The 15244-nt window shown below is 42.8% G+C and overlaps 1 protein-coding gene across 5 annotated transcripts in view; it reads left to right on the forward strand.

Annotated features, from left to right (window-relative positions):
* Positions 1–15244, forward strand: part of LOC117512549 (glutamate receptor-interacting protein 2-like) — a 98371-nt gene that overhangs the window by 24296 nt on the left and 58831 nt on the right. For 2 of the 5 annotated variants that reach the window (XM_034172662.1, XM_034172663.1), the window contains exons 3-6: positions 3585–3723; positions 10094–10239; positions 13846–13929; positions 14004–14079. In XM_034172662.1, coding sequence (XP_034028553.1) covers positions 3585–3723; positions 10094–10239; positions 13846–13929; positions 14004–14079 — 445 coding nt within the window. Of the gene's footprint in view, positions 1–3498; positions 3724–10093; positions 10240–13845; positions 13930–14003; positions 14080–15244 lie in introns of all 5 variants that reach the window. The other 3 variants (XM_034172661.1, XM_034172664.1, XM_034172665.1) reach the window with 2 other exon arrangements.

The raw sequence follows: 15244 nt of genomic DNA on the forward strand, positions 1-15244 counted from the left end.
GTCTCAGGGAAGCTCATCTGCATGCTCGTCGTCCTCATCGGGGTCTCGACTTGGCTCCAGTTCGTCGTCATAACTGACTTCAGTGGCCAAATGCTCACATTCGCTGGCGTTTGGCACGTTGCAGAGGTGTTCTCTTCACGGATGATGCGAAGGAGATGTGTTGCACTGCATGAGGCAAATGGTGGTCACACCAGATACTGACTGGTATCCCCCCCCAATAAAACAAAACTGCACCTTTCAGAGTGGCCTTTTATTGTGGACAGTCTAAGGCACACCTGTGCACTAATCATGGTGTCTAATCAGCATCTTGATATGGCACACCTGTGAGGTGGGATGGATTATCTCAGCAAAGGAGAAGTGCTCACTATCACAGATTTAGATTGGTTTGTGAACAATATTTGAGGGAAATGGTGATATTGTGTATGTGGAAAAAGTTTTAGATCTTTGAGTTCATCTCATACAAAATGGGAGCAAAACCAAAAGTGTTGTTGTGTGTTGGGGGGGTTGGCTGGACATTTTGGTGTTGTTTTCTTTTCTTTGCTCTCCAGGTGGTATGCAAACTGGTTTTTTGTCTGTGGAGAAGGTGCTGGCAGAAGAGTCCTTCACCCTCATCAGCATCATTGGCTGCACTTGTGGAGGATGTTCACGTGCAGGCCTAATGACTTGCAGCACCTGTGGATGATGCTCACGTGCAAACTTAAAGACTTTCAGCTGAAGCAGATAATGAGATGGCGTTCTGCATTTAAGCCATGAGTGATTTGAGCAGAATTGCCGGGAACTCGACCTTGTGACGTTCGTTTGTGAGACGCTGAGGACCGCGCCTGGGTTTGACACATCGTGCCTGTGAAGGAGGACAGGTGAGGGACACATGCTGTCAGCACACATCAGAGGTGATTGATTGTCTGAATAAGTGTTAACAGTAATTTGGTATTTTGTTACGCAGTATATTTGAACATTGATGAGAATTGTGCAGCTCGCTTCTCACTGCCGTGGCGTACGGACTGATGATCCTCCACCTGTTGTGAGAAGCTGCTCATTTACGTAAAGCTTAAATTCAGACCTGAATGTGTTGCTGATAGTGTGTGCCTTTGAAGGATATTTGTTGTAGCTGTTGACTTACCTCACCTTTTCCATCCTTCACAGAATCAGTTTGTCGTATCCACCTGGGGGGTGTTCGGCGGTGAGTCTGGGTCCAGAAGCGCCGAGCTTTGGTCCATTTCAGCGCTGGAGAGCGCGCCGTCCTTCACCTCGCCAGATAACCGCACATTTATGTTGTACACCAATTATTGCACGGGAGAAAAATAAAATTGTTTTGTTTTTGGAACCGCTTTCTGGTTATTTAGCGCTGGGTTCAGTCAGACGCAGGTCCGCTCCTCAACTCGCGTCGGCACATAACAAGTGTTGCGTTTATATTTTTGTTGAGTATAATAAGTAGTAAGACATAAGAAGGATAAGACATCACAGGAGAAGATTGTTATCAAACACAAAGGAACCAACTATTTTGTAAGCTACGATGAACTTGCTAAGGCCGGCTAGATAAGCTAACGTTAGCTGTTAGGTATATATAACTAATTGTACCCCACTCCTCCAATATTTACTTAAATATAATATTAAAAGGGGGGAACGAGAAAAAGTAAAGTGTGTAGAAATGTATATGGAGACATAAGTACATATATTTGCAGAAAAGAGAAAAACGGCGGGCGCTTTAATCACCAAACCTGCAGCTGTTAGCATCTGCAGGTATCTTGTTCGTTAAACGTTTACATTTAACGAACAACATATGTGAACAACATATGTGTGTTAAACGTTTTTTCCACACTTTATGTTACAACCTTATTCCAAAATGGATTAAATAATTTTTTCCCCAAAAATTCTACTCACAACACCCCATAGTGACAACATGAAACTTTTTTTGTGCACATTTATTAACAATTAAAATCTAAGAAATCACATGTACGTAAGTATTCACACCCTTTGCTCAATACTTTCTTGATGCACCTTTAGCAGCAATTATAACCTCGTCTTCTTGGATATGATTCCACAAGCTTGGCGCACCTATCTTTGGGTAGTTTTGTCCATTCCTCTTGGCAGCACCTCTCAAGTTCCATCAGGTTGGATGGAGAGTGTCGGTGCACAGCCATTTTCAGATCTCTCCAGAGATGTCCAATCAGATTCAGGTCTGGGCTCTGGCTGGGCCACTCAAGGACATTCACAGAGTTGTCCTGAAGCCACTCCTTTGATATCTTGGCTGTGTGCTTAGGGTTATTGTCCTGCTAAAAGATGAACTGGCGCTCCAGTCTAAGAGCGCTCTGGAGCAGGTTTTCATCCAGGATGTCTCTGTACATTGCTGCATTCATGTTTCCCTCAAACCTGACTAGTCTCCCAGTTCCTGCTGCTGAAAAACATCCTCACAGCATGATGCTGTCACCATCATGCTTCACTGTAGGGATGGTGCATGGTTGCCTTCAAACATGACGCCTGGCATTCACACCAAAGAGTTCAATCTTTGTGTTATAAGACTAGAGAATTTGGTGTTTTTTTTATGGTCTGAGAGTCCTTCAGGTGACTTTGGGAAAACTCCAAGTGGGCTGCCATGTGCCTTTTACTAAGGAGTGGATTCCCTCTGGCCACTCTACCATACAGGCCTGTGGTGAATTCCTACAGAGATGGTTATCTTTCGGAAGGTTCTTCTCTCTCCACAGAGGAATGCTGAAGCTGTGACAGAGTGACCACCAGGTTCTTGGTCACCTCCCTGGTTAGGACCCTTCTCCCCTGATTGCTCAGTTTAGATGGGTGGCCAGCTCTAAGAAGAGACCTGGTGGATCTGAACGTCTTCCATTTACGCCTGATGGAGGTCACTATGCTCATTGGGACCTTCAAAGCAGCACAAATGTTTCTGTACCCTTCCCCAGATTTCTGCCTCGAGACAATCCTGTCTCTGAGGTCTACAGTCAATTCTTTTGACTTGATGTTTGGTTTGTGCTCTGACATGTACTGTCAACTGTGGGACCTTGTATAGACAGGTGTGTGTCTTTCCAAATCATGTCCAATCAACTAAATCTACCCCAGGTAAACTCCAATTAAGCTGTAGAAACATCTCAAGAATGATCAGTGGAAACAGGATGCACATGAGCTCAGTTTTAAGGTTCATGGCAAAGGCTGCGAATACTTATGTATATGTGATTTCTTAGTTTTTTAATTTTTAATAAATTTGCAAAAATCTCAATATACCTTTTTTCACATTGTCATTATGGGATATTGTGTGTAGAATTTTGAGGGGAAAAAACTTTCATCCATTTTGGAATAAGGCTGTAACATAACAAAATGTGGAAAAAGTGCAGCACTGTGAATACTTTCCGGATTCACGGTAAATAAGTTGGTCTCCAAGAAAAAAGTGTGAGGACCATGCCTCAGTGACAAGGCAGTTCACAAAAACTGTGTGACTGTGCAAGTAAACTCATGAGGGAGGCCACCAAGACAAACCAGGCAACTTTGAAGATTTAAGAAAGAAAGAAGAAGCAGATGAAAGAACGTGACGAGTGGGTTTTGCTGAATATGTCAGACTGTGGATGTGTGTCTGTCAGCAGAAGAGTACAGAGGAGTGACCACGGTGGACCTGATGAAGAGGGAAGGAAGCAGCCTTGGCCTCACCATTTCCGGAGGCTCTGATAAGGATGGGAAGCCCAGAGTGTCAAACCTTCGGCCAGGTGGGCTCGCTGCCAGGTGAGATGCTGATGTGAGCCGACAACCACACCAAGCTGTCTGGAATCATTATTCTGCTCTTGCAAAGTTGCACGTGTTGTCTCTTTACACCATCTCACACTAACTGGGCAGCTGTGGGGGTTTATGTCAGCTCAACTTCCATTAATGGGTGACTATCATTAAACCAAATTATAATTAAGACATGTCTGCAAATCTAAGAAAGTTGGTTAAACACTCACCCAAAATTCAATTTTTTTTAATTAAAGTTTATTAAATGCCCACCTAAAATTAATTCCATAACCCCCAACATATTGTTAAAAGCAAAAAGCAAAGAGTTTTCGCGTCTTTCTCGTCAACTGTTTGTCCTGTGCTCTTACTGTGAAAGACTCGTGCAAGAAACAGGAAGTCTTCTGTGACAATGTGGCTAGCTTTATATGGACAGCAACAAATGGATTATTTAACTCCAAGGTTGCCTGGATTTAAACAGGAACTTTTTGAAGCTTCCATGAGAGGCAGAGTTTTCTGTTTTAATACACTCAACAAAAATATAAACGCAACACTTTTGGTTTTGCTCCCATTTTGTATGAGATGAACTCAAAGATCTAAAACTTTTTCCACATACACAATATCACAATTTCCCTTAAATATTGTTCACAAACCAGTGTAAATCTGTGATAGTGAGCACTTCTCCTTTGCTGAGATAATCCATCCCACCTCACAGGTGTGCCATATCAAGATGCTGATTAGACACCATGATTAATGCACAGGTGTGCCTTAGACTGCCCACAATAAAAGGCCACTCTGAAAGGTGCAGTTTTGTTTTATTGGGGGGGGATACCAGTCAGTATCTGGTGTGACCACCATTTGCCTCATGCAGTGCAACACATCTCCTTCGCATAGAGTTGATCAGGTTGTCAATTGTGGCCTGTGGAATGTTGGTCCACTCCTCTTCAATGGCTGTGCGAAATTGCTGGATATTGGCAGGAACTGGTACACGCTGTCGTATACGCCGGTCCAGAGCATCCCAAACATGCTCAATGGGTGACATGTCCGGTGAGTATGCCGGCCATGCAAGAACTGGGACATTTTCAGCTTCCAAGAATTGTGTACAGATCCTTGCAACATGGGGCCGTGCATTATCCTGCTGCAACATGAGGTGATGTTCTTGGATGTATGGCACAACAATGGGCCTCAGGATCTCGTCACGGTATCTCTGTGCATTCAAAATGCCATCAATAAAATGCACCTGTGTTCTTCGTCCATAACAGACACCTGCCCATACCATAACCCCACCGCCACCATGGGCCACTCGATCCACAACATTGACATCAGAAAACCGCTCACCCACACGACACCACACACGCTGTCTGCTATCTGCCCTGAACAGTGTGAACCGGGATTCATCCGTGAAGAGAATACCTCTCCAACGTGCCAAATGCCAGCGAATGTGAGCATTTGCCCACTCAAGTCGGTTACGACAACGAACGGGAGTCAGGTTGAGACCCCGATGAGGACGACGAGCATGCAGATGAGCTTCCCTGAGACGGTTTCTGACAGTTTGTGCAGAAATTCTTTGGTTATGCAAACCGATTGTTTCAGCAGCTGTCCGAGTGGCTGGTCTCAGACGATCTTGGAGGTGAACATGCTGGATGTGGAGGTCCTGGGCTGGTGTGGTTACACGTGGTCTGCGGTTGTGAGGCTGGTTGGATGTACTGCCAAATTCTCTGAAACGCCTTTGGAGACGGCTTATGGTAGAGAAATGAACATTCAATACACGAGCAACAGCTCTGGTTGACATTCCTGCTGTCAGCATGCCAATTGCACGCTCCCTCAAATCTTGCGACATCTGTGGCATTGTGCTGTGTGATAAAACTGCACCTTTCAGAGTGGCCTTTTATTGTGGGCAGTCTAAGGCACAACTGTGCACTAATCATGGTGTCTAATCAGCATCTTGATATGGCACACCTGTGAGGTGGGATGGATTATCTCAGCAAAGGAGAAGTGCTCACTATCACAGATTTAGACTGGTTTGTAAACAATATTTGAGGGAAATGGTGATATTGTGTATGTGGAAAAAGTTTTAGATCTTTGAGTTCATCTCATACAAAATGGGAGCAAAACCAAAAGTGTTGCGTTTATATTTTTGTTGAGTGTATAAACACTGTGTAAAATGTTCCAGCAAAGTAAATTATTGTCCGTGTGGTTAATGTTGAAAACTGACGCCTGTGCACCCTGTGTTTCCATTGGCGGTTCAAGCGATGGTTGACGCCCCTCGGGATTCATGACGCTGGCCGAGAAATCCTGTTGTGAAAAGTGTAGGAACACGGACCCACAACAGGGGGCGCAAATGAACGGACAATGGAATAAGCCAAATATAACAATTTAATGTTGTGAATGTGCACAACAGAGCAACAGACAACACAATTGAGATCAACACTCAAATTAGTTACAGTGATGTGTGAGTAGGCTCGAGGATAGAAGACGCCCGTCCAGAAAAGAGCCAGATCCCACACGCCTTCCACTCCACTGGACCTGAAGCAATCCTGGAGCCACCAAGCGCTGGGTCCCCAGGTGGCCACTGCCTCCGGCTGTCAGATCGGGTACTGCTGGCAGGAAGAACAGACAGGTGATGGTGGGTGCGTTAACACCCAGCAAACAGTTCAATATAAAGGTGGAAAGCACCTCCACCTCTCAATCACAATTCTCTCGGAGCTCGTGCAGATCCTGATGTCACACTAAACAGAGACTGGAATGAGGAGCGGAGATACGCCAACTCCCCAAACACAGCCACGTACTCGTAGTGTACAAGAGGTACGTCTGCAAACTCAGAATTAATGTCAGTCAAGCACAGAAGTAAAGACGTTACAACTGTATGGCACCAAAAAGGCTGAGACGTTTACTTGTTCGGTAGACGATTTCTCAGCAGTGAGGTGAAGATGCTGCCCGGCTCTTATGGAGGTGTGGATGATGATGATGAGTGACAGCTGGCATTGTTGATGAGTGACAGCTGCCACTCCCGGTTGCTCCGGCGCCCTCTCGTGCCTGGAGCCCGCACTTCAGGCAGGGCGCCCTCTGGTGGTGGGCCAGCAGTACCTCCTCTTCAGCGGCCCACACAACACACGTCATCTTTTTCATTGTTGTTGTTCTGTGTTTTGTTTTTTCTTTTTGCTGTGCCAGACATCAGGTGACAAGGAACACATTTGATAAATGACAAAAGGATAGGACAAAAAAAGCAGACACAGACAGGTGATAAATTCTTTATTTGTGAGGAAATCAGACATTTTATTGAAATGGGCAGGTCAACAGTCGTAATATTTGGATGAGTTTTTGCAAACGCCCCATCCCCACTTCAAACAGAATTTCGTGCAGAACGCCCAGGGCTCTCAGACACGCGAATACGGTATCTGTCTAGTTAAAGCGAAGTGGCGTCTGTGTACGTGTATGCTTCCGTGTAACTTCAATCACAGAGAAACTGGGGAGAGCTGACATTTTCCATTTGGTATGCTTATGTATTTTGGGCCAAGGATGAACATTGCAAAAACAGAAAGTTGATAGGACTAATATTTTTGGAGAAATTAGGGATCTTGGGTAACAACATGTGAACAATGGAGGTAAACCATCATTGTATAACTCGGATATTCGCACTCACCGGACAAAAGCAAAAGTACTAATACTTTTGTATGGTTTTCCATGTAATAAACACCGTATATAACAGATTTTGTATAACGGAATTTCGCTCACATTGGACAAAACCTCCTGTCCGCCTGCAATGTATTCCCATTAAAAACCCCTTGCATGCACCGGACAGAGTGCATGCACGTCCACACTGCTTTGTGCCCAGTAACTGAGGTATAAAAATAAAGTTCAGCATTGACACTCGCCGATTATTTTTTTCCAAATCGACAGGACCCGCAGTCTGACGTGCACCTGCTACATCAGACACTGCAAAAGGCTGTGGTCACTTTTAAGTTTTCACTCCTTCCTCTCCCATCATCTTTTAACAGTTTTTGCAGTGCGCAGCTGATTACACCTGCAATTCATGAAGGAAACTGTACATCTTACCTTTGACTTGGAGAGAAGAGCTCATGGAGGGACAAATTCTTCAGATAATCCATTAAAAAAAATCTAGATAAAGCATAAAATGCAGAAAATTTGCATGAAGATGTGATGGAGAACTTTAAAACTTGAACTTTAGAACTTTAGAACATTGACATCATTGCATGACACAAAGTTACAGAGCTGCAGAAGCATAAATCAGGTTTTAGGATTTTAAGGTACCACTCTGTGTGCAGCGGACTTAGAAAAAAGAGTGACTTACCAAATGTAATCTTTTTAATGCACATAATGCCCATCACTTATTTAAGACAGGCATTTATTTTTTTCAGAGGAATTTTTAACCGGTCATTAAATGAGGTAGGTTCCGATTCAGGATTCCTCGTAGATTGTTGCACCTCCTGACTGTAACTAATCCGTTTCATACATATAACGGATTTTGTCCATTTTATGCATACAGTGGATTTTGTCTGTTTTTATACATATAACCGTTATATGTATAAAATGATTATGATTGCATACATTGTATGTAATCATAAATCAATATAAATTAAATGCACATAATTTTTTCAATTTTTCATTTTATTCAATTTACTATAATGCAATATATGAATTAACAATTATTCAGGTATTATAGACCAAATCGGAAACATTATATAAATAGATACATCATCCACTGATCCTTCCATTGTGTCCCTTAATTTTCTGACATTTGGATCAATTTCTCAAAAATGTTTTACTGATCTCCGGGGAACGTGGGGTTGGGAAGATTTCTGCAATGTATAAAAAGTAAGAATCCATTAAATTTTGCTGCTGACAAAGATGTACATTCTGAATCATTCCTTTATTTCAGACAGTGAACCACATAGGTATCAGATCTATTATCACTAAATATGTGTTTGAACATTAATGAAGTTGTGCTGTTAGAAACAAGTCTGCAAACATGGAATAATGTTGTTAATTTTAATGAAAAACTCTTGGATGGTTGAGCCTTGGTTGAGGTTTGCTCTTTTAGAGGACTCAACTTGGATCTCGTAATTATGATTTAATGAGTGCCAACAATATTAAAATCATTTCCCACAGTGCTCACATCTCTTGATGATTAGGAAACATGTGACTCTGGCCTCCTCACTATGTATGTGCACAAGCACACAATATGTTAGAATAACAGAACAGCCTGGAAATTTTATACCCAAATTTGCTGTGAATGCATTCATTTGGTGGGCGGAGGAACAAGACGGTGGCAGCAGCATTTGTGTGACGTGACAAACACTGCAGGTTGATGACATCATTCTATCTGCTGTCTGGTAATCAGCAGTAGCCCAAAGGTGACATCAGCAGGGCAGTGCTACTGCTTAATTAGTCATGTGTCCAAAGAGTGCCATGTTGAGTCAGATTGTTATATGTGAGCCATCGGGTATGTGTTGCACATGTCTGAAGAGGAGAGGTGTTTTCCTGTGTCATGCTCCTGCATGGTCACCATTCAGCACAGCCACAAAACATAGTGCACGAGCATTTGAAATCAGCCGGTCACTGCCTGCACCCTAATTCGTTCAGCCAACCCCGATTAGGTCTATAAATGTTCACACTGCACTGCGCTGATTATGTCAATTAATTCTGAGATCCCGCAGTGGGATTGCAGCTCGAGCACAGTGCATGGCAGCTGTAATCTGTTTAAACTGAGGAACTCCAGTTATAAGTTGGGAGGAATTTTATTTTTTGAGAAATGAAGGCTCTGAACTACCACGAAAAGTCATTGTGTTTCTGTTAAAGGTCTTAACATCTGGAATAAATGTCCTGACAATATTAAAATACTTGGTACTTTGATAGACTTTAAAGGGCATTACAAGAATAATAAAATTGCTTGCTATAGTTTGAAGACTTAGGTTTATTGATTTTGTTATTGCTTTTGGGATTGTGCGTTGTGCGCCAGTGTTTGTCTGGTTGTATTTTGTAAATTGAGTTCATTGACTAATTTTTGCACTTTTTTATTTGGTATTTGTCATCATGGGTGTGTGTATTTGTGTACATCTAGGTATGTATGCATGTGTATATATGTGTGTGTGTATGTGGTGTGTAGATATGTATTTATGAAATTGTGTTAATGTGTGCATGCATGTGTATACATGTATATATTTCTTATTTTTATAGTATAAGGGACGGGTATTTATAAGCTTTGCTTCTGCCCTCACTCTTTCGGCCACATGGGATCACTGTAGTGTTGTTCTTTTTTTTGTTTGTTTTTGTTATTGTTGAACTGTGTGCCGAATAAATGAATAAATTCATTCATTCATTCATTCAAATTCATAAGTATGATCATGTCCATCGTCCTCTGCAGGAGCGACCAGCTGAATGTGGGCGATTACATCAAATCAGTTAACGGCATCAACCTGTCAAAGCTTCGCCATGATGAGATTATCAGCCTGCTGAAGAACATCGGGGAGAGAGTAGTGCTGGAAGTGGAGTACGAGCTGCCTCCTTTTGGTAGGTGGTGTTCTGCAAGATAAAGACAATTGTGCCTGACAGTCTCAGGACATTAATTTAAGAAAATAACTTGTTTTGAGGGCAAATGCGGAAACTCAGGATTATAACTGAAGTTCACTGGCCTCACACCTGCAGACTTAACTGAAGATGCACACTGACATAACTGCAATTCTAAATGGTGCAGTACTGACACACTGAACAAGTTGGCAGTCAGTGTTATATGGCTGGGGGGGGCCTGGCTGCCGGTTTGTTTGTCTTTTTGTTTTCCTCCCAGGTGGCGTGCATTTGGGACTGAGTGGCTGTGTTGCTGAGGCTGTCAGGACCTCACCCTGATCACCTGCGACTCGTCAGGACTCACAGCTGAGGTGCATCTGGATGGATTGGAGCATGTTGGCATTTAAGACTGGAGTGCACAGTGTGTATTTGCCAGAGACTCGACCTTGTGACCAGACGGGTGAGATCGTCGTCTTGGGAGCCATCTCATCAGCAGCGGACGCTGAGAATGTCCAGGTTTGATGCACGGTCTGTGAAAGAGGAGGGGGTGAGGTCTCACGCTCGTCAGCACACTTCCTGAGGTACGTTGGATTTTGTGACTAACAGTTATACAGTCAGTAAATGTGGTGTCCCTCACACCTTATTGTATTGAGCTGTTTGTTAGTCATGTATCAGCTTCCACTGCGGTGGAGTTTTGTGAACTGGATGTTCCATGCCTGCAGGTTGGGAAGCTGATTAGTAATCAAGCCAGGAAGTGTTTGCTGTTTGTACACCTTTAAGTGTTCTGTGTGTAGAGTGTGGACTCACATAATGGTTCCTTCTTTCACAGACTCGGTTGTTGCGGCCACCTGGGGGGTGTCGGCAGGGTCCTTGGGTCCGAAACAGCTTCTGGCTCCGGACCGTTAGCGCTGCTGGGAGCGCACCACGCCAGGCCGCACCTTTCTGTTATTACATTTTCACTGTTATGTATTAAATTCAGTTAGCCTTTGTACCGTGCTCTGCTTATTTCATACTGGGTCCTTCAAACGCTGGTCGGTTCTCCGAGCTGCGTCCGACACATAACAGTCAGTCCCTGATCTTTCTTGGTTGCTGCATCCAGCCTCCCATGTCTCAACTTGCACTAAAATATCAGGGCTCAGCCACAGGGGTCACTTGCCATGCAGGGCAGGTTGGGGTCAAATCTACTTTCTGCATGACAAGTTGACTATATACAATTATAGACTTTTGATGAGGTGTACCCGTGATTATGGACCACCCATAAGCATGGAAAATCACTGAAAAATCACTGAAATCACTGAAAAATCAATCTCAAGTTTCAACTCTATTATTACTGTCATACTGCACCAACTGACATCCCGTGTTTTCTTATGAAGTTCGCCATTCGCCTGTCTAGCTTCCGCATAAAATTGACCGAGTACTCCGTCAAGCATCCGTCTGTCATAAGTTTCAAAGTTGGGCGCATGTCCCTTTTCAGTGACGTACTTGCGAAACAGGTTGGCTGCTGACTGTATATTTCTGTGGGTGTTTTTCGCATCTTGTTTGTGTAAAATTTGTTTTAAGTCAGCGTCGCCAACAGACGCAAACCTGTCTTCTGCCATCTTGTCAACAAACAGACCTGGCTGTCAGCCAAAGTAGGCATTGTATCGTGTTATCTGATTGGTCGTTATCGATAGAAGGCATCGCTCGATTAGCTAGCGCTACGCTGCCCGCGAGGTGTACTCGTTTCGCACGCGCGGTCTACTCGGCTCCACCAGCGTTCAACTCGGCATGTGGTACAGCTCAGAAAGTGGTGAATGGGCCAATCAGAAGTTGGCAAAATCCCATACCATATAATAATATATATTTCATATTGAGTATCTGCTGATACACAGTACAGATCTGATACTTGTATTTTCCTAGACTGCACTTGTACAAAACACATTGTGAGCACAATGACATTATTTTATTTTTTTATCTGATGGTCAGACTGGAAAATCACCCGGGGCCCGTGGGTAAGGCCCTTAATCTCCATGTTGCTCCTGGGGGACCCTTCGCACCTCTTTGGCCAGGTCAATGTGAACAGACATTGAAAACTTGTTTAGTTATGAGTAAAGCGCTATGATAAGACTTTTGCGCCACATATGCCAATCTATCAGAAACACACCTGGTACATGTTTGAACGACAGGAGAGTGAACTATACGTATACTCGTATGTTTTTAAAGCTTTCACCACCAGTTATGACTGCGTTGGCACCATGCTTGTAAAACAGCAAGACTGATATGACTGTTGATGATTTGTTTGAATAAATTAAAGGTGTTGCATATTTAAAGCAAAGCAGTGTATAAAGGTACTTATTAAAGAGACACTGGGCCTTTTGTTGAATGTGGCCGCAGAGCTGCCTGCCAGCTCACTCCAAAGACACCACACTCATGAGATGGAGTCAGAGGAAATGTGCATGGATTTAGATAATCTGTTCTCATTTATTCTGGGGAGGTGATGGTCTAGTGGTTAAGCATTGGGCTTCAGACCAGAGGATCCTCAGTTCAATCTTGCTCTCAGTTGGGCAAAGTTGGGCAAGGTCCTTAATCCCCAAGTTGCTCCCGGTGTGTAGTGAGCACCTTGCATGGCAGCACCCTGGCATCGGTGTGTGTGTGTGAGAATGTGAGACATCATTGTAAAGCACTTTGAGCTTCTGGTTCAGATGTTAAAGTGCTATATAAATGCAGTGCATTTACCATTTGTGTGTGAACTTACATCTAAGATGTTATAAAATAAAATCGTATGTCCTGTAGGTTACACTTGCTTGCAGTCTCTATGTTTGCAAGCGTTTTTTCCATTTCAAAGACATTCTTTGATGCAGCTGCCTGTTGCTGAGTTGACACAGGTGGTTTTCTTTTTTGTATTTGTATTTTCTGCATCTGTTAGTGTTGTCTTAATTTGGATATTTTGTGACTTCTTTTGGCCAACATAGATCAACAACTTTGAAAACAGATACGGCAGTTTGTAGTGAAACATACTTAGGTGTGCATACAGAATAACCCAAGTCTATAAAATATGACCCAGTTTTTCCTGTTTCCTTTTTCTTTAAATGGAAAGGTGCTGCTCCTGGCCACACCCTCTCTTCCTTTGGAGAGGTTATATCTTTCTCTCTCCCACACATGATGCAGATGTGTACCACAGAGGTAGATCAGCCCAATGAGAATATCTCACAGAGCTAGCAGGAGTCTGAACATATACTTGTGACATATGTCACAGATGTGCAAAATAGGCCATTTTTGTCCAAAATTTTGCTAATTGTAGGAGAATTTCTACATGCACAGTCACACAACTGTGGGAGTTATTTAACATGAGGCCAATAAAAAGCTATTTTGCACAAGGTGACTCCTTTAAAGTACTGCACATACAGAAATACAGTTGTTCTCTGTATGCTTCAATGTGCTGTAATTTACTACAAATGAAATCAGATAATACTGTCGACTTTCACATAATGCAGTCTGCTCCCTCACCACTGGATGACACTAAATCCTACACATTGTAGTTTTAAACATTTTGACATAAAATTTGAATCATTGCTTTGTCAATGTGTTATTATATAATTAAATTCTGCATTCTTTTCTCCTTTTTGCTCTTAGTTCAGACCCCATCAGGAGTTGTAACCAAAACCATAGAAGTGTGCTTACACAAGGAGGGTAACAGTTTTGGGTTTGTCATGAGAGGTATGTGCATGGTTGTGTATTCTGCAATTAAATCTGTGCGACTTTTCTGTTGATATATTTAGTTTTTTTGTCAGGAGGATTCCATGAAGACTGGCGCCGCTCTCACCCTCTTGTGATCACCGATGTCAGGCCCGGAGGTTCTGCTGACAGGTGAGGTTATAGTGTTTGTGTGTATTTTTGGGTACATTTTACATTTCATTTATGCAGCGTTTAAAAGCATGGCTTAATGCGTCATCTTATCCTCATTTGCAATTAAACCATTCCACTGTTACAAACAGTGCAGATATCGGAAAATAATAACTCCTAATGGTCCATAGGCCAAACAGGTTTTTGGTATCACCTGTGGTGACATACAGTCTAACCACACTATACCACGGCCTGCACAAAAATGTGTGCTAACCTTCTCAGAGTGATTTGGACTATTTGTGATGGAATGTTATGATGTTCTGGGGTCAAAACAGCAAAAATGGTGAAAATGACCAGTTTCACTTTATATTGGGTCAAAATTAATGTTGTTCCATTCGAAGATTCAAACTTCTCTACTATGGAAACCACCTGGACAACTGAGAGCCTACAAAGAAACATTGCGACCAACTGTGGGCATGATGCCCTGGCACTGGTACGTAAGCTGGAAAGGACTGCTGAAAAGATAGCTAACTTTAGAAACCACTTAAGATTTAACCTAAGATGCAAACAAAACAATGTTATTCCCAAATGCATGAAGCAAAAGGCACTAGAAGCAGGTCACACAGCAGAAAAGATCCAGCACAGTTACCTTAGGAGGATTTTGGGTATTAGAATTAGAAGGCTTCATTTTAAAATATTAGACCTCCAAAATAATCTTGATAGTCTTTACAAAAGGTTAGAAACCTTAGTGGGGGAAGAGGCCCATAATAAGATCACAAAGTTCATAGTTAAAATTCAAATGGCTGAGCATTTAAAAAGTAAGGAGCGGCAAATCAGGAAATTTCACAACCTTTTAGTGCAGAAAAGGCGTACTTTCAGTGGGAGTAGTTTTAAAGATACACCCAGACAAATTAGTGACAACAGGGAAAATTGGGTAAAGAATCTGTCCGACAGGGTTCTTACACAGACAGAAAAGGATGTGCTCGCTAAAGGACTAAATTTCTCAGTGACCCCTAAACATATACCGACAGTAGATTACATCACTGCAGTAGAGGCAGCCATTAAAAACAACAGTTTGTCAGAGTCAGAAGCTGCGGACCTCCGACTAAGAGTCACAGCAGCGCTTAACAGTGCTAAGCCTCCTCCGTCCAACATCACAGGAGAAGAACAGAAAGCCTTGGCAGCACTG

This window comes from Thalassophryne amazonica, chromosome 6 (assembly GCF_902500255.1).
Source record: "Thalassophryne amazonica chromosome 6, fThaAma1.1, whole genome shotgun sequence".
Lineage (NCBI taxonomy): Eukaryota > Metazoa > Chordata > Actinopteri > Batrachoidiformes > Batrachoididae > Thalassophryne > Thalassophryne amazonica.